Below are 23,845 nucleotides of genomic sequence, written 5' to 3' on the forward strand. Positions count from 1 at the left end.
TTTCTACGGCTGGCCATGCTTTCCACCTGGTTACCCCTACCCCGGTCAACAGCCCTTCACCCCCCACAGAAACTTGCCCAAGACTCCCCATTTCTCCTTAACCCAAATCCAGATAGCTGATGTTCTGAAAGAGCTGTCAAATCTGGACCCCTACAAATAAGCTGGGCTAGACAATCTGGACCCTCTTTCTAAAATTATCCGCCGCAATTGTTGCAACCCCTATTACTGGCCTGTTCAACCTCTCTTTCGAATAGTCTGAGATCCCTAAAGATTGGAAAGCTGCCGAAGTCATCCCCCTCTTCAAAGGGCGAAACACTCTAGACCCAAACTGTTACAGACCTATATCTATCCTACCCTGCCTTTCTAAAGTCTTCGAAAGCCAAGTTAACAAACAGATCACCGACCCTTTCGAATCCCACCGTACCTTCTCTACTATGCAATCTGGTTTCCGAGCGGGTCATGGGTGCACCTCAGCCACGGTCAAAGTCCTCAACGATATCATAACTGCCATCGATAGAAGACAATACTGTGCAGCCATCTTCATTGACCTGGCCAAGGCATTCGACTCTGTCAATCACCACATTCTTATCGGCAGACTCAACAGCCTTGGTTTCTCAAATGACTGCCTCGCCTGGTTCACCAACTACTTCTCAGATAGAGTTCAGTGTGTTAAATTGGAGGGCCTGCTGTCCGGACATCTGGAAGTCTCTATGGGGGTGCCACAGGGTTCAATTCTTAGGCCGACCCAATTCTCTTTATACATCAATGATGTCACTCTTGCTGCTGGCGATTCTCTGATCCACCTCTACGCAGACGACACCATTCCGTATACTTCTGGCCCTTCTTTGGACACTGTGTTAACAAACCTCCAGACAAGCTTCAATGCCATACAACACTCCTTCCGTGGCCTCCAACTGCTCTTAAATGAAAGTAAAACTAAACCGCCCGCCCGTCTAGCATCACTACTCTGGACGGTTCTGACTTAGAATATGTGGACAACTACAAATACCTAGGTGTCTAGTTAGACTGTAAACTCTCCTTCCAGACTCACATTAAGCATCTCCAATCCAAAATGAAATGAACAACAAAGCATCCTTCACTCATGCTGCCAAACACAACCTCGTAAAACTGACTATCCTACCGATCCTTGATTTCGGCAATGTCATTTACAAAATAGCCTCCAACACTCTACTCAGCAAATTGGATGTAGTCTATCACAGTGCCATCCGTTTTGTCACCAAAGCCCCATATACTACTCACCACTGCGACCTGTATGCTTTCGTTGGCTGGCCCTCACTTCATATTCGTCGCCAAACCCACCGGCTCCAGGTCATCTATAAGTTTTTGCTAAGTAAAGCCCCGCCTTATCTCAGCTCACTGGTCACCATAGCAGCACCCACCCATAGCACGAGCTCCAGCAGGTATATTTCACTGGTCATCCCCAAAGCCAACTCCTCCTTTGGCCGCCTTTCCTTTCAGTTCTCTGCTGCCAATGACTGGAACGAATTGCAAAAATCACTGAAGCTCGAGTCTTATATTTCCCTCACTAACTTTAAGCATCAGCTATCAGAGCAGCTGACCGATCTTTGCACCTGTACACACATCTGCAAATTGCCCACCCAACTACCTCATCCCTATATTGTCATTTCTTTTTTCTCTCCTTTACACCCCAGTATCGCTACTTGCACATTCATCTTCTGCACATCTATCACTCCAGTGTTTAATTGCTAAATTGTAATTATTTCGCCACTATGGCCTATTTATTGCCTTACCTCCCTAATCTTACTACATTTGCACACACTGTATATAGATTTTTCTATTGTGTTATCGACTGTGCGTTTGTTTATCCCATTTATCCCGTTTGTTAACTCTGTGTTGTTTGTGTCGCACTGCTTTGCTTTATCTTGGCCAGGTCGCAGTTGTAAATAAGAACTTGTTCTCAACTGGTCTACCTGGTTAAATGAAGGTGAAATAAAAAAAAAAATCAAATAATATAAAATAATCTAATGCACTGTGACAATTTCAGACCAAAAAAATACAAAACATTTGTTTTTTTAATAAAGAATAAAAAAAAGCCAGCATATTTTCAAAACAATAACATTGACTATGATTCTGGCCTGCTTAGTACTACCCATGTAATTTTCCAGTGAAATACAATTTTCAGGTACATTGTAACTTAAGTTGCTACAAGAGTCTGTGTGTACAAGGCTAAACAATTCACCTTAAGTCAACTGTGCTGGTTTAAAAACAAGCAACAAAATCATAAATATTAAAAAGAAGGACATAAAAAGGCATAAGGCACCAACCTTTCTCTCCAGGGGCCTTCAGGACTTAAATCAACACATGAATCATCACACATAAAAACCATGAACATATATACATAAGCAGAAGAATAAACCATAAAGGATTCAAATGAAATGAAGGCAGTATAGGCACAACAATAACTTAATATATTTCCATTCCAAAGAAGGTCAAGTTGAAAACAAAAGCTTTGCCAAAGTAAACATTCAATCACTTTCTTCCACTCCCAATGAAATTACATGTCAAAGACCAGCCTGTATTTGGATAAAATGTTCAAAACAGGGAGTAAAACCAAGCTAACCTCACATTGTGTGTACAGACAAACAGTCAAAGACATGAGAATCTATCCCTGCATTGTATCTAGCCTACGTGCTCACAACCCCTGGGTGGATGTCTGAGCAGTAGCTAAGCTAAGAAAAGTTTTCACCGAGGGGCTTTGTCCAATTTAGTCAGGCACACGCTGGAAGCCTTGACTCAAACAGATAAAAACACATGAGTGTGCTTGCATACACAGATGCTCTACACGTCACTGAGGTCAAACATTCGCCAAGTCCATCCAGAGAAGAGAAGTTAATTAAAAAGCTAAAACTTTGAGGTGAAGGCTGGGCTTTGAACATGACAGGGTTGGAGTGTGTGTGTGATACGCAAGTGTTTTATGAGCCACCAAAGGGTTGGGAGCAACAAAAAAAGAAGGATCAAATTAAAAAGAGTGTGCCCTCAATCTGCAAAACCCCAGAAGAAGAAACAAAGAAACCTCAGGCTAAAGCCAAGCCCCATCTTGAAATGCCACAGGGAGATCTCCCCCTCTTACAACCCCCTCCTCCAACAGTCAGTGTATACATGCTCCCCTCCACCCGACCAATTGACGGAAGAGATCTTTCCTTTAATGGCGAGGCTTTGGAGAGGTCACTTTGATCCTTTAGTTTCTCAGGTAGAACGAAGCTACCGGCTGAGCAGGAACAGGAAATGGAAGGTCAATACCAGCTAATGGAGATAGAATCACTGGTGATGTCAACCCTTTAGTAGCTACAACCTCATGTCATGGACTCATTCCCAAATGGAATCCTAATTCCCTATATAGTACACTACTTTTGACCACTGCCCATCCGGCTCTGTTCAAAAGTAGTGCACTATGTACGGAATAGGATGCCATTTGGGACAAAGACCATGTCATGGTGCCTGGTTGTGTACTGGAAAAACCCATCACAGATCACACTGACACACACTGAGTTTCACTCCTGTCAGCTAACACTGGACAATTGAGTAGTGAAAAAACATTGCCTGGTCCGACAAATCCCGGTTCCTATTGCGTCATTCTGATGACAGTCAGGACTATATGGGTGCACCTAATAAACTGGCCACTGAATGTATATGGAATAGGGTGCCATATGGGACACAATCTAGAATGTGCAACCAATGCTAAAGAACAATACACTGTCCTAAATAGATACAAACCTTGAGATGTATTCCTCCGATGTGCTTAAAAGAGTCTTATCACGTCCCATAGTCCTGACAGTATCACTGTACATCCTGCTCACAACATGTGGATATATTCTATCGTCATCTAGAACCATAAACTTGGCAAATTGCTCCCTTTTTGTCATATTGTTGAATCCTTTTCCCTTTCACATCTGTATAACAGTTTGAAAACTAAAATATAATCTGATTTAGGTGCTCAACAGCAACAAGCAATCAGAATGTAACCTTTATGAAAAAGTCATTTGATTACAGGCAATTGTTTTGGAAATGTCATTGAATATGAGGGGTTTGAATTGATGCAACATATGGGCAACATAGTTCAGAATTTTCAAAAGGGATAGAAATATTTCACTAATGAGGGCTGAAATGCCAGACTCATGACGTAAGACAGGTGTTTAAATACATAAAAGCAGAACGACACAAAGTGAACCACTCACATCTGTTGAAACAACATAGTACAGAGAAACCCTTGCCAAATGAACCCTAGTTCTAAAGTTAAGCGGATAATGACAGCAGATTACTGCCATTCCCAGCCTGCGATCATCTGTTGAGATGCTACGACATTATAACACACTCCATATGGAAGTCATATGGAAGTCCTTGGGGTCAGAGCACACAAATGAGCCGGGAATGTTCATTCTTGTGTAGAAGAGTCTGTTTATTGAATTGACAAATTCTCTATAATATATCTATTTCAACTCCTGTTCAATTATTGTCTCACCGAGTCATTTTGAGCCAAAAGGTATTTTCCAGCTCCCCTGTAGCTCTCAGACATACCACTCCCTGCGTGAGATCACAGACCCATCCATGTGGGACACATACTCGCTGTCTGTGCCGTTGTCATAGCAGTCCTCCGGCAGGTAGGGGGAGCCGTTGGTCACAGTGGGAGTGTGAACGAGCGGCCCTTTGGGGTGGTGGATGTTGTTGTGGTTTTCAACAGGGTAGTAGCTGCCCTCCCGGAGGCCCCTGTGGCCATCGCCCCAGTCCTCCTTGTCCTTGATGTCATTGGGGTAAATTATGTCCCCTCCCAGTCCCGGCTTGGGTTTCAGCTCCTGGCTGTCCTTGCAGGTAGAGTTGTGCCCGTCCCCGTAGACCTCCTGCAGCTCGTGGGGCTGGAGCACGTCCAGCTGGGACTCCTTCTGCATGTCGGAGGGGCCCAGGTACTGTTTGGTGTAGTAGTCACCCCTGAAGGTCCTCCGCTGGCGCATGAAGCAAGCTCCGCCCAGGATCAGCAGCAACCCCAGGAGCAGGACCCCGCCCACAGCCCCGCCCACTATGGTACCCAGGCTGCTGTCTGACAGGGAGGCCAGGGTGGGGGATGTGAAGTGGCCGCTCGCTCCTCGCCGCTTGTTGGGGGCCCTGCTGGTGTCACTGGTGTCCAGGAAGAGGGGAGTAGATGTGGAGGAGACTGGTGCCGTGGTGGGGGGAGGATCTGATGGATGGATAGAGAATGGGGGTGAAAGAGAGGGGGTGGGGGGGCAGAGATGATGTTTAATGGAGGGAGGGAATGGCATGACAGAATATATATATTTTTTAATGTCAGTTAATAATCTGTAGGAATCAATGTCTGTAGTATCTGAAGTAGTAGAATCTGATAGAATCTGATAGAATCTGTAGAATCTGATTGGTGACACAGTATAATCATTGAATACAGAACAAATAGAATACACTAATGTTTATAACCTGTTAGAAAATGACAGTTTACAAAGAAGCTTAATTGAAATTCTAACACGTTGTTTTGAAAGAGCATATTAATTAAATAAGTAAAGTGTCTGGACAAACACCAAAGGCTCTGGGCTCTGTAAAAGAGTGAGTGGCTCTGGGCTCTGTAAAGGAGTCAGTGTCTCTGGGCTCTGTAAAAGAGTAAGTGGCTCTGGGCTCTGTAAAGGAGTCAGTGGCTTTGGGCTCTGTAAAGGAGTCAGTAGCTCTGGGCTCTGTAAAAGAGTGAGTGGCTCTGGGCTCTGTAAAGGAGTCAGTGGCTCTGGGCTCTGTAAAAGAGTAAGTGACTCTGGGCTCTGTAAAAGAGTAAGTGACTCTGGGCTCTGTAAAGGAGTCAGTGGCTCTGGGCCTGTAAAGTAGTCAGTGGCTCTGGGCTCTGTTAAAGAGTGAGTGGCTCTGGGCTCTGTAAAGGAGTCAGTGGCTCTGGGCTCTGTAAAGGAGTCAGTGGCTCTGGGCTCTGTAAAAGAGTGAGTGGCTCTGGGCTCTGTAAAAGAGTGAGTGGCTCTGGGCTCTGTTTAGGAGTGAGTGACTCTGGGCTCTGTAAAGGAGTGAGTGACTCTGGGCTCTGTAAAGGAGTGAGTGACTCTGGGCTCTGTAAAGGAGTGAGTGACTCTGGGCTCTGTAAAGGAGTGAGTGACTCTGGGCTCTGTAAAGGAGTGAGTGACTCTGGGCTCTGTAAAGGAGTGAGTGACTCTGGTGGAAAGTAAAGAGAAAATGTGGATTTAAGAGGGGAAGACGAATATGTGTGTGTGTGCGCACGCGTGCATGCGTGTGATTTGTTCTTCCCCTCTCTCTGGGAAGTCATGTGAGAAGATTAAGCAGTGTGTGATCGATGTGAGGTTCCTGCCTCTGATTTGTCCTTCAGTGGCTAGTTACTGTGATGACACCCAGAACCAAAGAAGACAGCCAATAGAGACACAGAGACAGACAAAGAGAGACAGACAGAGAGACAGAGAGCGGATTACTGTGTCTGAATATTGACCTCCCTTCAGGACAAAAAGCAGCCTGTATCTCTAGAGACACATGAAGAGCCTGACTACAAAGACACACTGAAAGCTGCACTAGGACCGCATTGTATCTCCAATTAACACTGGAATCTAAGCTGCACTAGGACCTCATTGTATCTCCAATTAACACTGGAATCTAAGCTGCACTAGGAACTGCTTTGTATCTCCCCTTAATACTGGAGTCTAAGCTGCACTAGGACAGCTTTGTATCTCTCCTTAACACTGGAGTCTTAGCTACGACTGATCAAATGCAATCAGGATGGCAGCAAGCATAGCCTTCAGCTAATTACATCATGGCTGCAATTTACCTGACTGAGTGAGAATCTAACTAACCTGCAATTATAAAGCAGTGACTAAGGGACCAGTGATAATCTAAAGGGGGGAGAAGGGGGAGGGGAGAGGCAGCTCAAGGTCAGTGAGCTGATATATAACGCCTCCCCCTTAGCCTTAAGACAACCATCCCCAACCTCCACAGCTGGACCTCCTCATATCAAATCAAATCTGATTTTTCACATGCTTTGTAAACAACAGTGAAATGCTTACTTACAGGTCCTTCCCAACAATTCAGAGAGGACAAATGGATAATAGAAAAATAATAATATGAGGAATAAATACACAATGAGTAACGATAACTTGGCTATGTACCCAGGGTACCATTATCGAGTCGATGTGTACGAGGTCATAGGAAATGATGCCGAAAATATTATGTACAAAAAAAAAGTTTACGTAAAAAAACACACAAAATAGCAGAATTGGTGAGGAGCCCGTAAGACAGCAGCAATCCACTGCAGTGCCATCTCATCCTGGTAGCTAGAGAGGGACATGGTGTATGATGGGGAGCACTGAGCACAATATAGGCTCCAATAGGCACAATATACAGTGCATTCGGAGAGTATTCAGACTCCTTGACTTTTTCCACATTTTGTTACGTTAAAGCCTTCTAAAATGTATTAAATAAGAAAATCCTCATAAATCTACACACAAAGCGAAAACAGGTTTAGACATTTTTGCTAAATTATTACAAATAAAAACTGAAATGCCTTATTTACTTAAGTATTCAGACACCTTGCTATGAGACTCGAAATTGAGCTCAGGTGCATCCTGTTTCCATTGATCATCCTTGAGATGTTTCTTCAATTTGATTGGAATCCTCCTGTGGTAAATTCAATTGATTGGACATGATTTGGAAAGGCACACACACCTGTCTTTACAAGGTCCCACAGTAGACAGTGCATGTCAGAGCAAAAACCAAGCCATGAGGTCAAAGGAATTGTCCATAGAGCGTCGAGACACAGATCTGGGGAAGGGTACAGAAAAATGTCTGCAGCATAGAAGGTCCCCCATAACACAGTAGCCTCCATTCTTATATGGAAGAAGTTTGGAACCACCAAGACTCTTCCTAGAGCTGGCCGCCCAGCCAAACTGAACAATAGGGGGAGAAGGGCCTTGGTCAGAGAGGTGACCAAGAACCCGATAGTCACTATGACAGAGCTCCAGAGTTCCTCTGTGGAGATGAGGAAACCTTCCAGAAGGACAACCATCTCTGTAGCACTTCCATACGGAAGCCACTCCTCAGTAAAAGGCACATGACAGACCGCTTGGAGTTTGCCAAAAGGCACCTTAAAGACTCTCAGACCATGAGAAACAAGATTCTCTGGTCTGATGAAACCAAGATTGAACTCCTTGGCCTGAATGCCAAGCATCACATCTGGAGAAAACCTGGCACCATCCCTACGGTGAAGCATGGTGGTGGCAGCATCATGCTGTGGGGATGTTTTTCAGCGGCAGGGACTGGAAGACTAGTCAGGATCTAGGGAAAGATGAATGGAGCAATGTACAGAGACATCATTGATGAAAACCTGTTCTAGAGCGCTCAGGATCTCAGACTGGGCCGAAGGTTCACCTTCCAACAGGACAACGACCCTAAGCACACAGCCAAGACAACACAGCAGTGGCTTTGGGACAAGTCTCTGAATGTCCTTGAGTGGCCCAGCCAGACCCCGGACTTGAACCCAATCTAACATCTCTGGAGAGACCTGAAAATAGCTGTACATCGACGCTCCCCATCGACGCTCCCCATCTAACCTCACAGAGATTGAGTGGATCTGCAGAGAAGAAGGGGAGAAACTCCCCAAACACAGTTGTGCCAAGCGTGTAGCGTCATACCCACAAAGAATCGAGGCTGTAATCTCTGCCAAAGGTGCTTCAACAAAGTACTGAGTAAAGGGTCTACTTATGTACATTTGTTATTTAAGTTTATTTTTAATACATTAGTAAAAATGTCTAAAAACGAGTATTTCCTTTGTCATTATGGGGTATTGTGTGTATATTGATGAGGAAAAAAACAAGTTAATACATTTTAGAATAAGGCTGTAACATAACAAAATGTGGAAAAAGTCAAATGGTGTAAATACTTTCGAATGCACAATACACCTTCCATGGTCAAAGGTAGTGCACTGTATAGGCAATAGGGTGCCATTTGGGACACAGTCAATGAGATGCTGCTGGTGGGGAGAAACACTTGCAGCGCAATGCAGGGCACTGTGAAAACATCACAGTGTATCCGAGACAGCTACGAAGGAGAAGGGCGGGGGATGATACAACATGCTCTGCCTGCCTGCCTGCTACTGTGGCTTAGGCCTAGATGCATCCATGTCCACAGGGGCTTAGAGTGAGAGAAGCGGCATATGCCGGACTCCTCCATGTTGTTGGCTTGGAGAGGCTAGATAATTGCTCAGTGCAAGTCCTTCCTGGACAGCGTGTCAAGCAAGCTTTAGACCACGTCCCAAATGGCACCCTGTAACCTTTATCGTGCACTACTTTTGACCAAGGTCCATAGGGCTTTGGTCAAAAGTAGTGCACTATATAGCGAATATGGTATAATTTGGGGAGCACTCTTAGTTTTCGAGTGAACCAGGCCAACTCACAGATGGAGCGTGGTGTAATCATAACAACATACAGGAACTCAAGTCCTTTTGTTCACCTGACCTAGAATTCCTTACAATCAACTGCCACCCATGTTATCTCCCTAGAGAATTCTCATTGGTTATTGTCACAGCCGTGTATATCCCCCCTCAAGCAGATGCCACGACGGCCCTAAAGGAACTTCACTGGACTCTATGTAAGCTGGAAACCATATATAATGAGGTTGCATTTATTGTAGCTGGGGATTTTAACAAAGCAAATTTGAGAACAAGGCTACCTAAAGTCTATCAGCATATTGACTGTAGCACTCGAGTGGACAATACACTGGCTATGCATACATGGCCCTCCCCCGCCCTCCCTTCGGCAAATCCGACCACAACTCCATTTTGCTCCTACTGTCCTATAGGCAGAAACTCAAACAGGATGTGCCCGTGACTAGAACCATTCAACGCTGGTCTGACCAATCGGAATCCACGCGAAAGATTGTTTTGATCATGCAGACTGGGAAATATTCCTCAGAGAATAACAACGATTTATACGCTGACTCAGCGAGTAAGTTTATGAGGAAGTGCATTGGAGATGTTGTACCCACTGTGACTATTAAAACCTACCCTAACCAGAAACCGTGGATAGATCGCGGCATTCACGCAAAACTGAAAGCACAAACCACCGCATTTAACCATGGAAAGAGGACTGGGAATACGGCTGAATATAAACAGTGTAGTTATTCCCTCCGCAAGGCAATCAAACAAGAGAAAGGTCAGTAAAGGGACAAAGTGGAGTCACAATTCAACAGCTCAGACATGAGACATATGTGGCAGAGTCTACAGGCAATCACGGACACCGACGTCTTGCTTCTAGACAAACTAAACACATTTTTTCCCCGCTTTGAGTATAATACAGTGCCACCGACACGGCCCAAGGACCGTGGCCGACGTGAGACACTTAAACGTGTAGACCCTCGCAAGGCTGCTGGCCCAGACAGCATCCCTAGCCGCGTCCTCAGAGCATGCGCAGACCAGCTGGCAGGTGTGTTTACGGACATATTCAATCGCTTCTTCCCCCAGTCTGCTTCAAGATGGCCACCATTGTTCCTGTACCCAAGAAGACAAAGATAACTGAACTAAATTACCATTGCCCCATAGCACTCACTTCTGTCATTATGAAATGCTTTAAGAGACTAGTCAAGGATCATATCACCTCTACCTTACCTGCCACCCTAGACCCATTTCAGTTTGCATAACGCCCCAACAGGTCCACAAACGATGCAATCGCCATCACACTGCCCTATCCCATCAAGACAAGAGGAATACTTACATAAGAACGCTGTTCATTGACTACAGCTCAGCATTCAACCCCATAGTACCCTCTAAGCTCGCGGCCCTGGGTCTCATCCCCGCCCTGTGCAATTGGGTCCTGGACTTTCTATCGGGCCGCCCCCAGGTGGTGACGGTAGGAAACAACATCTCCACTTCGCTGATCCTCAACACTGGGGCCCCACAAGGGTGCGTGCTCAGCCCCCTCCTGTACTCTCACCTATGACTGCGTGGCCATGCACGCCTCCAACTCAAATCATAAAGTTTGCAGGCGACACCACAGTAGTGGGCTTGAATATCAACAGCGACGAGAAAGCCTACAGGGAGACAGCCACTCGGAGTGTGGTGTCAGAAAACAATCTCTCACTCAACGTCAACAAAAAGGAGTTGATCGTGGACTTCAGGAAACAGCAGAGGGGAAAAAAAACAATGTACATCAACGGGACAGTAGTGGAGAAGGTGGAAAGTTTTAAGTTCCTCGGCGTACACATCACGGACAAACTGAAATGGTACACACACACAGACAGTTTGGTGAAGGCGCAACAGCGCCTCTTCAACCACAGGAGGCTGAAGAAATTTGTCTTGTCACCTAAAACTGTCAAACTTTTACAGATGCACAATTAACAGCATACAGTCGTGGCCAAAAGTTTGAGAATGACACAAATATAAATGTTCACAAAGTCTGCTGCCTCAGTTTGTATGATGGCAATTTGCATATACTCCAGAATGTTATGAAGAGTGATCAGATGAATTGCAATTAATTGCAAAGTCCCTCTTTGCCATGCAATGGACTGAATCCCTAAAAAACATTTCCATTGCATTTCAGCCCTGCCACAAAAGGACCAGCTGACATCATGTCAGTGATTCTCTAGTTAACACAGGTGTGAGTGTTGACGAGGGCTGGAGATCACTCTTGTCATGCTGATTGCGTTTGAATAACTGACTGGAAGCTTCAAAAGGAGGGTAGTGCTTGGAATCATTGTCCTTCCTCTGTCAACCATGGTTACCTGCAAGGAAACACATGCAGTCATCATTGCTTTGCACATAAAGGGCTTCACAGGCAAGGATATTGCTGACAGTAAGATTGCACCTAAATCAACCATTTATCGGATCATCAAGAACTTCAAGGAGAGCGGTTCAATTGTTGTGAAGAAGGCTTCAGGGCGCCCAAGAAAGTCCAGCAAGCACCAGGACTGTCTCCTAAAGTTGATTCAGCTGCGGGATCGGGGCATCACCAGTACAGAGCTTGCTCAGGAATAGCAGCAGGCAGGTGTTAGTGCATCTGCACGCACAGGTAGGCGAAGACTTTTGGAGGATGGCCTGGTATCAAGAAGGGCAGCAAAGAAGCCACTTCTCTCCAGGAAAAACATCAGGGACAGACTGTTATTTTGCAAAAGGTACAGGGTACAGACTGCTGAGGACTGGGGTAAAGTCATTTTCTCTGATGAATCCCCTTTCCGATTGTTTGCGGCATCGGCATCCGGAAAAAAACTTGAGAACTTGTGGTCAATCCTCAAGAGGCGGGTAGACAAACAAAAACCAACAAATTCTGACAAACTCCAAGCATTGATTATGCAAGAATGGGCTGCCATCAGTCAGAATGTGGCCCAGAAGTTAATTCACAGCATGCCAGGGCGGATTGCAGAGGTCTTGAAAAAGAAGGGTCAACACTGCAATTATTGACTCTGCATCAACTTCATGTAATTGTCAATAAAAGCCTTTGACACTTATGAAATGTTTGTAATTATACTTCAGTATTCCATAGTAGAATCTGACAAACATATCTAAAGACACTGAAGCAGCAAACTTTGTAGAAATTAATATTTCTGTCATTCTAAAAACTTTTGGCCACAACTGTACTGTCGGGCTGTATCACCGCCTGGTACGGCAACTGCACCACCCTCAACCGCAAGGCTCTTCAGAGGGTGGTGCGGTCTGCACAACGCATCACCGGGTGCAAACTACCTAGTCACTTGAAATAATGCCACTTGAATAATGTTTACATCTCTTACACTACTCATCTCATATGTAGATACTGTATCTTATTGCATCTTGCCTATGCCGCTCGGTCATCGCTCATCCATATATTTACAGTGCCTTGCGAAAGTATTCGGCCCCCTTGAACTTTGCGACCTTTTGCCACATTTCAGGCTTCAAACATAAAGATATAAAACTGTATTTTTTTGTGAAGAATCAACAACAAGTGGGACACAATCATGAAGTGGAACGACATTTATTGGATATTTCAAACTTTTTTAACAAATCAAAAACTGAAAAATTGGGCGTGCAAAATTATTCAGCCCCCTTAAGTTAATACTTTGTAGCGCCACCTTTTGCTGCGATTACAGCTGTAAGTCGCTTGGGGTATGTCTCTATCAGTTTTGCACATCGAGAGACTGACATTTTTTCCCATTCCTCCTTGCAAAACAGCTCAAGATCAGTGAGGTTGGATGGAGAGCATTTGTGAACAGCAGTTTTCAGTTCTTTCCACAGATTCTCGATTGGATTCAGGTCTGGACTTTGACTTGGCCATTCTAACACCTGGATATGTTTATTTTTGAACCATTCCATTGTAGATTTTGCTTTATGTTTTGGATCATTGTCTTGTTGGAAGACAAATCTCCGTCCCAGTCTCAGGTCTTTTGCAGACTCCATCAGGTTTTCTTCCAGAATGGTCCTGTATTTGGCTCCATCCATCTTCCCATCAATTTTAACCATCTTCCCTGTCCCTGCAGAAGAAAAGCAGGCCCAAACCATGATGCTGCCACCACCATGTATGACAGTGGGGATGGTGTGTTCAGGGTGATGAGCTATGTTGCTTTTACGCCAAACATAACGTTTTGCATTGTTGCCAAAAAGTTCAATTTTGGTTTCATCTGACCAGAGCACCTTCTTCCACATGTTTGGTGTGCCTCCCAGGTGGCTTGTGGCAAACTTTAAACAACACTTTTTATGGATATCTTTAAGAAATGGTTTTCTTCTTGCCACTCTTCCATAAAGGCCAGATTTGTGCAATATACGACTGATTGTTGTCCTATGGACAGAGTCTCCCACCTCAGCTGTAGATCTCTGCAGTTCATCCAGAGTGATCATGGGCCTCTTGGCTGCATCTCTGATCAGTCTTCTCCTTGTATGAGCTGAAAGTTTAGAGGGACGGCCAGGTCTTGGTAGATTTGCAGTGGTCTGATACTCCTTCCATTTCAATATTATCGCTTGCACAGTGCTCCTTGGGATGTTTAAAGCTTGGGAAATCTTTTTGTATCCAAATCCGGCTTTAAACTTCTTCACAACAGTATCTCGGACCTGCCTGGTGTGTTCCTTGTTCTTCATGATGCTCTCTGCACTTTTAACGGACCTCTGAGACTATCACAGTGCAGGTGCATTTATACGGAGACTTGATTACACACAGGTGGATTGTATTTATCATCATTAGTCATTTAGGTCAACATTGGATCATTCAGAGATCCTCACTGAACTTCTGGAGAGAGTTTGCTGCACTGAAAGTAAAGGGGCTGAATAATTTTGCACGCCCAATTTTTCAGTTTTTGATTTGTTAAAAAAGTTTGAAATATCCAATAAATGTCGTTCCACTTCATGATTGTGTCCCACTTGTTGTTGATTCTTCACAAAAAATACAGTTTTATATCTTTATGTTTGAAGCCTGAAATGTGGCAAAAGGTCGCAAAGTTCAAGGGGGCCGAAAACCTTCGCAAGGCACTGTATATGTACATATTCTTATTCCATCCCTTTAGATTTGTGTGTATTAGGTAGTTGTTGTGGAATTGTTAGATATTACTGCACTGTCGGCACGAGAAGCACACGCATTTTGCTACACTCACATTAACATCTGTTAACTATGTGTATGTGACCAATACAATTTGATTTGACCGCCTGCTTTAGCTCCTCCAGCCTGCTCTCCCGCTCTCCTCTCAGTGAGAAACCAGAGAGATTGTATGCCTTGGATGAATGTGTCTAAGAGTAGCAGTCATTATGTTTGGATATAGATTAGAAGAAAGAGGAAAATGGGGAGCACAGTTCTCATGCTCCATACCTAAAGAATAATAGAGGAGCCAAACGTAAAGAGAGGAGAGGAGAGGGAGACAAGAGGAGGGAGAGGAGGACGGATGGGGAAGCTGCTGGCTGTGTGTTCTCCAAGCAGTGTTCCCTTACATCAGAACAGCCCAGTACCGTAGCCAAGTGAGGCCAAATTTATAAAAACTATGTTTCGAGAGCTTTGGGGGGGAAATCCTCTGTCTGTTTCGCGAGTCAGACATGAATTAATGTGTATTAAATTAAAGTAAATATAATTAGTAATCTCTTGATGAGAGAATGGAAACTCCATGCAGCTCTTACAGCAGAGCATGGAGCACACATCCTATTTTATGAGGAGGGAATATACTAGAGTCTGTTACTGTATCTGTATGCAATTCATTGTGTCCAACCCTGACAAATAACCTTGGACAACAAACAAGATAAACAAAAAAGGGCTAAATGTCTGCACACTGTGGTCCCATTGACAAGCAGGCATATTGTTACATATTAGTGCATACTGTGTTCCCAAAAACAAACAGCGTGAAACACTACCTCTCTTATCACAGATATCTAATGTTGTCATAACCACAATAGTTTGAACCTTTGGTGCTGATAGTGTGTGTTTATGCTGCTCTTTTCTCCTCTGGTGTCATGGTGGGAGAACTCTGTTTGAAGGGTTTAACGAAGGCCATACTCTCTCACCTTGTATCCAGACGTGAACGTCATGACTGCGTGGACCGATGTCGTTGTACACCTCACACCTGTACAGTCCAGAGTCATTTCTCTCCAGAGGACGAGTGAAACGAAAAGTGTTGTTCACTATATCCACACCGTCAGGCATCGGCCCATCCAATCTGTAAAGAAAGGAGATCATATACAAACACAGGGATACAAACATTATCTGGATATTACTAGCCAGCAATGATCACAGTAGTCGTGCGTCCAAAATGGCACCCTATTCCCATTATAGAGCACTACTTTTGACCACTACTTTTGACCAAAGGGTGCTATTTGTGATGCGGTTTGTGTATAGCATGTTGTGGGGTGTAGTGGGTGGGTAAGCTGCTAGCTAGAGGACCCTGACCTGGTCCAGGAGAAGTGGTGGGCAGGTGGGTTTGCTTTGGCTCCACAGTCCAGCTTCACATTCTCCTGACCAATAAACCAGTTCTGATCATATCCCACCACCGTCACCTCAGGAGCAACTGGAAAAGAAGCACAGTATCTATGAAAATAACTTTATTCTTTATTCTACAATCTTATTATTCTTTATTATTATTATTATTATTATTATTATTATTATTAGTTACTTACTGTAGCTACTTTGTAATAAAGTAGACTAGGGTACATACCATATAGGCCTATTGTACAAGATACACTATGATCAGGATCCTTTAATAACACAATATTCTTTCTATACAAAACACGAAATTCATTTAAAAGAAAATACCCTAGAGTGCATTGTACATTCTACACAATAGCCAATGTGACCTCTAGCAGTACAGTGATGACAAATGAGCTTTCCCCCCAGGAGGAAAAAGCAAGCAATATACAAACAAAACAAGTGATAATCAAAATGAAAAGCAGAATTGAAGAATTCTACTGCACAGAGGTTTTGTTGGCTGTGTGAAACCTAGAAAACAATCAACGCATGAGAGAGAGAGAGAGAGAGAGAGAGAGAGAGAGAGAGAGAGAGAGAGAGAGAGAGAGAGAGAGAGAGAGAGAGAGAGAGACAGAGAGACAGAGAGACAGAGAGACAGAGAGACAGACAGACAGAGCCTACCTCAGACAGGTCAGAGCGTGGAGATATAGGGGTAATAATCCACTCTCTCCAGCAGCTCACAACCAGCCACTACCAGAGCTATTACAGATACCACTGGCTGTACTGTAATAACTGTAAACAATGACTCTGGTATCCAATTTCCCCTTTTTGATTTCTCTGGAGAGTGAGCAGGCAAAACGTATTACAGTACACGGTCGGGAAGGGAACAAGACGTTATCAGTGTGTCATGTTGACCTTTGCACTCTGTTCATGGTGAAATTGTGCTTCTTTGGCACTTAAAATCCCCTGCCTCTGCATTTGACACAATGTATTGAGCTACAAACCTTTCTCTTCCTAACCTCGGCTTTCTGCATCTCCACCCTTCTGCCCCCACCTCTCTTCCACCTGCTGCTGCTGAGGCTTGATCAATATTTCATACAACGCCTTCATTAGCTTGCACTCACATAGTTCAAAATAGATACTACCCACTATTCACAAGTTCAGCTTGCCAAGGAAGCATGCATCAATGATTATAAAATGAAGATGACTCCTTAATGGCCCTTTTATGAGCAAAAGGGGGAAGACAGGGAGTCAGTCCGTTCTCTGTGCAAACTGTACTGTAAATCAGGCTAGCAGTATGACTTCACTGATACATGTGGCAGTTGTCTAAATGTTTATGTAGTCAGAGAGAATATGCTGAAACAACATGAGCAGCAGCTGTCGCTGACAGACACCAGAGGCAAGACAGATCATCAACACAAAGCCCACCTATCAGCACAACAACCACTCTCAAGCAAAACACAAAGATAGCTAGCTATCCCTCTCCTTGTAATGGTGGCATCCATCTCTATATACAAACCATGAAAAAGCTGATCTAGTTGTTCTATTTCAATGACCCTACTGCTCTGCTGTCCTGTACGACCTGGTCCCCCACAACACTCACACTGCACATTGAGCACGTAGGGTATCCTGAACTCAGTCTGCAGGGCCGGGTGGCGCACCACGCAGGTGAGGGTGTGGCCCTGGGAGTGTTTTCGTGGCTCCAACACATAATGCACCTGGGTGGTGGAGGCGACATTTAGTTAGACGTGTAAATATTTAAGCATGTTTAAAGAGTGTCAGTGTGAGCTCTGCATGTCTGCTTCATGATCTCTCTCTTTCTCATATATATATATATATATATATATATACACATACATACATACATACATACATACATACATACATACACATATATATATATATATATTCCCCCCCAAGAGGAGGGTGATTGTGTGTGAGACCATGGCTGTGTCCCAAATGGAACCCTATTCCCTATATATTTGGCTTTTGCCTAGAGCCCAAGGGCAAAACTGACCAAAACTGGTCTTTGTCAAAAGTAGTGCACTATATAGGAAATGGGCTGACATTTGGAACACAATATGTCGGTACTGTGGTGTGTTGTCAAAGCAGGAGCTCTTTTCTGTTTGTACCTGGGTGGAATAGGTGCCGTTGGGCTCGTCCTGCGTCTGGACCTCAGAGCGGCCAAACAGCTCAGTCTCCCAGGACACCTCGGCTGCAGGCCGGCCGCGCTCCGCTATGCAGGTGGCCGCCACCGACTCATTACCACCATCCACCAGGGCCATTGAGCCGGCAGAGACGTAAACCTTGGGCTCCACTAAGGGAAAGAGAGAGATGAGAACACTAGAATGTTCCCAATGTTGCAATTCATTTCGCAGCATTGGCGATATACATACAGACAACAACAACAAATTGAGAGGGAGAGGAGAGACAGTGAGACACAAAGAGAAAAAGAAAACAAGCGAGAGAGAGAAAAGGGCATGCAGAGAGATAACAAAACAGAATGGAGAATAGATTACAAAATGAGTATTGATATTTTGTATATGAAGATGAATAAATAATGTGCAACATAAAACAGGGACGGAGATGTGGACAGACAGGAGGAAGTGGCCACGGTACACACACGCTGCTGCCAGACACAGATTGATTTCCTGCATTTTACAGATATCTATTAAAAAATGATGAGCCAAGCAATCTGAAACTATATCAGCACTTTGGAGGGAACTCAACTATTTGTATTGTTATTGTGCTGGAGATGTTTGCGAGAGATGTTTGTGAAAGCAATATTATTGTGCAGCATCGACCAAGACATCTCTATTAGAGTGACTTTTGGAGCATCTCCATCAAGCTGTTTGAACTCCATTCCCTTCCTCCTAAACCAAAACAATGGATTTTGTGTTGTAAATGCTGTACTTTGAAACTGCTCCTACTACTCATGGCTTGCTAATATGGTTCATAATGACCTGGAAAACAGTTTAACACAGACCAATGTCAGACATAATACTTAGTGCTGTTGTGTGTCTCTGTTTCATTGTGTGGTGTCCTGTCCTGAGCTGGGGAGGTGGGTTGCTGTTAATGTGTGCTGATATTCAGTGCTTTAGAACCACGTGAAAGGAAAGTGACCGCTGTGATATAGCACTCGACCTGTTCCACAAAGCACTACTTGAACTCTTCTAGTGCACCGACAGACATACTAAATATTAGACACCTCTCACAATCACTAACTGTCAATGCTGACAGCCAGTAGGGGTTTCACTAGGGATTAATATTTCCTACTAAGCTTCAATACCGGGAAAAATGTATATTTATCCTGAGAGTCCCGGGAAATACCGCAAAAATCGGAAGTGCCCATTTAAAGTGTTTAAAACCAAGATATGGTCACTATGACAAAGTTCTCTCCAAATAAGAGCAAATTAAACTGATGATATTTAGTAATGATAGAGTAACTATCTTTGATCGCCAATTACGTTGTGAATTGCGAAACAGGCCGCTTATAAATTATGAGCGTTATCATGTTCCTCAATAGCCTAGGCTCTAGGACAGGAGAAGACTACATTTTCCTCATGCCTCTCTGAATTGTTAACAGACTTCATGTCTGTGACAGAGATACCCATGTAGTGAACTGTGTATATAGGCCTATCAAATTTGTGACTGTCTGAAGAGTCACAATGACTGCTCAAAGAGACACGTTCTTGGATAGTCTATACTGTAGGTGTTTCCTGTATTTTTGTTTCGTGTGCAGTGTGTCAATTATGTGTGCATTTTGAATTTATGGCGACTTTGTGTGAAGTAAATACGCTAGGACTAAAGGCGTCCATGCAACAATCTGTTTGGATAATGTGTAATTAAATGTTTTTGCTAAATTGATGCTACGCATGTTGTGTATTTGTGGAATTGCAATAGTGCAGGAAGGTGAGGGAAAGAGGCTGGAAAGCGCTATTCCACTTCACAAATTGGCTCTAGTGGTTAAATCTATGATTCAGGGAGCAGCCAGGCTGCCTTTCTTTTCCATCATTACTCATCTGAATCTATTGCCTGGCTACCCAGACACCTTGCTTCAGCCAAACGCTATGCCACACCCTCTGACGTTAGTTTCTTCTCTGCAATGAATCTGGATCTGAGACCTCCCAAACCCTTCACTGAATGTGAACACATTTGGGGGAGTTTGACTGGTCCAGAAACCAATGGGTTGGGCTAGAGCCAGAACACACGTGGATAAAGCGGTGGTTTTAAAATTTTACATTGGCTTTGATACTCAGATTGGTTAGAGACGACTTCGTTTTGTTCAAAGCCCCGGACGTGTTAATTTGGAGAGGCTGTCGGAGAGGGATGTGGGTCAGATTTATCTCGTTGAGTGCAGAGGATAATGACTTTACGTCAGACAGGCAGAGAGCAGGCAGTGGGAGCCGTGTCGGCCCCGTCCCATTAGGCTCTGATGAACACCTAGGGCTGGGCGGTATACCATATTTTACGATATACCGGTATTGATGCAAGGACTGGTTCAGATTTTTACTTTACCTTCTATAAAAATTATTTTAATGTTTGGTTTGTTAAATGTGATACGCCGTGTGTAACATCAATTTTCATAGTTTACTTTGCTACTTGAATCATCTCTCTCTGCTCTCTCTCTCCATGCCGCTTTCCACACAGACCAAGCTTTGCCCCATCCCTCAAGGAGTGCATTTATTGTTCCTCAAATGCGAGACAGACACTTGCGTTCAGTCTGCATAATCAATACAGCATATGCAACAATGTTGATGAAAACGATGCTGTTTTCACAATGCTTCCTTATATAAATCCACTAGCGTTCTATAATTACACTATTAGATTGTGTTTCTTAAATCTACAAATAGCTAGTTTGTCTTTTTTTAGCAAGTTGGGCCTAAATCTTGTTAGCCTCTAATGCTAATCGCTAGTTAGCTAGCTGGCTAATAAATGTACTGAGTCAGAACAAATGTAATTAGCTATACATACATACAGCCTGATAATACTAGTGATGGTGTAGATATAAATCAGCATGTTGTTTGTGTAACAGTATCTAAATCAAAGAGGAATATTCAAATGAATATGAATATGTTAGCTATATCAAATAGCTGTTACCAATTTATTTTGCATTAGATGGAGTTTACCACCTGCTTTGGGCTGCATGAAGTAGCTTAGAGAAAACGTTCAATAGTAGCCAAAGATTATAGGGTCCCCTAGGAAACGCTTCTAAACACTTTTGTTCCTACCCTGTCACAATAACTCCTCCCTGGCATTTTTATACATTGAATACAGTGTTGTTTGACATGACAAAGTGCCCACTATTAGATTATAACTATATAATTAGTGTAATCGTTGTATTTCCATGACTACAACAGTTCACCCAAGGGTTTTGCTCTAAATCGCAAGTCAAATAGCAATTGCAACATTTGTGTCATGCCCTGACCATAGAGAGCCTTTTATTCTCTATGTTGGTTAGGTCGGGGTGTGACTAGGGTGGGTTATCTAGGTTATTATATGTCTATGTTGGCCTGGTATGGTTCCCAATCAGAGGCAGCTGTTTATCGTTGTCTCTGATTGGGGATCATATTTAGGAAGCCTTTTCCCACTGGCTTTTTGTGGGATCTTGTTTTCGTGTAGTTGCTGTTGAGCACTGCATTTACTTCACTGCTTCATTTGTTCTGTATGGTTTTGGTGAGTTTAATTTATTAAAAGCTGGTCATACTCTGAATGATCGGCTATGAAAAGCCAACTGACATTTACTCCTGAGGTACTGACCTTTACTCCTGAGGTACTGACCTGTTGCACCAACTGTGATTATTATTATTTGATGCTGCTGGTCATCTGTGAACGTTTGAACATCTTGGCCATGTAATGTTATAATCTCCACCTGGCACAGCCAGAAGACGACTGGCCACCCCTCAAAGCCTGCTTCCTCTCTAGGTTTCTTCCTAGGTTCCTGCCTTTCTAGGGAGTTTTTCCTAGCCAGTGTGCTTCTACATCTGCATTGCTTGCTGTTAGGGGTTTAAGGCATGGGTTTCTGTAAAATACATTTGATTGATTGATGTCAAGAACAGTGAGCTATGCAGAGAGATCTGGGCCGGAGTAAAAGAACGCTTATGGTTTGATGATATAATAATAACTCAGAAAGTGAAAGTGGAGCTGGGCCAGACTGTGGAGTTTGCCGCAATGTCAGGCCTAGTAGCATCAGTTGGCATCTTCATTAATGCAGCTTTTTTAAGTGTTGTCTTGTTAACGCTTAGAAATCTTAGCAGAAACTCAGTTTCTTAGAAAACTGCAGGTTTCTCACTTCCTCACCAGCAATACAAATCCCAAACAAAAGGTCATTCTAATTTTCAGAGTTTCGGTGGTGGTGTATTATTCCTTTTCCATTGTTTACAGGTGGGGGCTTGGGGCTGAAGTAGCAAAGCTCCTCCTACCATTAAAACGTAACCCTGTGCCTTTTGTGTGGTTAGGAGGAAGGGGGTGGTAGAGAAAGGGGGGGGGGTCCTACTTATTCTTACAACCGTCAGAGTCCTACAAAATGTTGTAAGAAAGGGAAGCATTTTTTTTTTTTTACTGCTATGAGCTTTTGGTTTTTATAACAGTGATTATTCTCAGAAGCGGAGAGTACCCACTCACAGTGTTAACAAATAAAACACCCCCAATAAACAACAACACAGTTAAGGAAGGCTGTGGAAGCCCAGGCTCAGTCCCAAATTACACTATTCCCCATGGGTCCTGGTCAAAAGGAGTGCACTAGAGAATAGGGTGCCATTTGGGAATCAAACAGAGTAAAGGTAGATGTGGGCTAATGGAAGGCTGTGGAGGCCCAGACACTGAGTCGAGTCAGGCAGCGTCCTGTCACAGCAGTACTTAATGTAGCCCTCATTAGTCATCCGAGTCTCAAAATGTCACCCTACTCCCTATATTGTGCCCTACTTTCACCAGTCAAAAGCAGTGAACTAAATAGGGAATAGGGTGCTATTTGGGACTTTGGTCTCAAGAGAGATACACATGAAGCCACTGCAGCTTTCATCACTGTCCACAATCCAATCAACCATTATAGGGGTGGAAACATGCTGACCGCATAACAATCTTTAAGTTCACTTTCCACTTTCAGTAAGGTGCTACTTTAATGTTTCCAGACGAATTGGAACCTTTACGTGTGGATTTGTTTATATTAAGTCAGTAAATATATGAGGCATTTGGCTCCTACAGTAATAGCTGTATGAATATTTATCAAGGACAAGTCTAAATTGACCTCCGATTATTCATGGGACAGTGAGAAGATTTTCTGAGAAAGGACATTCAGGTAAAATGGAGCTGGTGCTGTATTCTTCATGGTGGATGCCAAGTGTCTGGGTCCCAAATGGCACCCTATTCCCCATTTAGAGCACTCCTTTTGACCAGGGCCCATTGTGGCTGCATCCAAAATTTCCCCCTATTTCCTCTATAGTGCACCACTTTTGACCAGGGCCGACGCAGTCTAAAGAGTTCCACGTACCGAGTATATTGACGGTGATGGATGCCTGCGTGTTTCCCAACGGGAAAGTCGCCACTTTACACGTGTAAGACCCAATGTCCTGAAAACCCACGCCTTCCAGGACGATGGTGGCATCGTGCACGGAGGGGTTCATGAAGGACAGGCGCCTGGCGTAGTCTGGGGAGATGGAGATGCCAAACTGGGGGTTGAAGACGGCCAGGGTGATGGTGCCTGAGGGCAGGCGACGCTCCCAGGAGCTCTGGGTGAGGCTGAGGTTGGTGCCCACCTCCACCCTGCAGCCCAGAGTAATGTTCTTCCCCAGCACAGCACTCACCCTCTCTGGGACCAGTACCGCATTACTACTCACACCTATAGACAGGGGGAAGGGGAGGGACACAGTCAGCTAGAAACAAAACACGGTTACAGGAGAGATCCATGTTGTTGAGAACAGTCATAAAAAGAAAGACTGTAATCAGTCAAAAAGGAGAACAGCATAGTC

At 44.0% G+C, this 23,845-nt stretch overlaps 1 protein-coding gene across 1 annotated transcript in view; it reads right to left on the reverse strand.

Annotated features, from left to right (window-relative positions):
- Positions 1-2,036: 2,036 nt before the first annotated feature.
- Positions 2,037-23,845, reverse strand: part of LOC110503901 (nectin-3-like protein) — a 75,321-nt gene continuing 53,512 nt past the window's right edge. The window contains exons 2-7 of the mRNA XM_021582532.2: positions 23,368-23,715; positions 18,011-18,195; positions 17,482-17,596; positions 15,864-15,981; positions 15,482-15,633; positions 2,037-5,212 (exon numbers count right to left, since the gene is read on the reverse strand). Coding sequence (XP_021438207.2) covers positions 4,548-5,212; positions 15,482-15,633; positions 15,864-15,981; positions 17,482-17,596; positions 18,011-18,195; positions 23,368-23,715 — 1,583 coding nt within the window. The 3' untranslated portion in view covers positions 2,037-4,547. The remainder of the gene's footprint in view (positions 5,213-15,481; positions 15,634-15,863; positions 15,982-17,481; positions 17,597-18,010; positions 18,196-23,367; positions 23,716-23,845) is intronic.

This window comes from Oncorhynchus mykiss, chromosome 24, assembly GCF_013265735.2.
Source record: "Oncorhynchus mykiss isolate Arlee chromosome 24, USDA_OmykA_1.1, whole genome shotgun sequence".
In the NCBI taxonomy this organism is placed as follows: domain Eukaryota; kingdom Metazoa; phylum Chordata; class Actinopteri; order Salmoniformes; family Salmonidae; genus Oncorhynchus; species Oncorhynchus mykiss.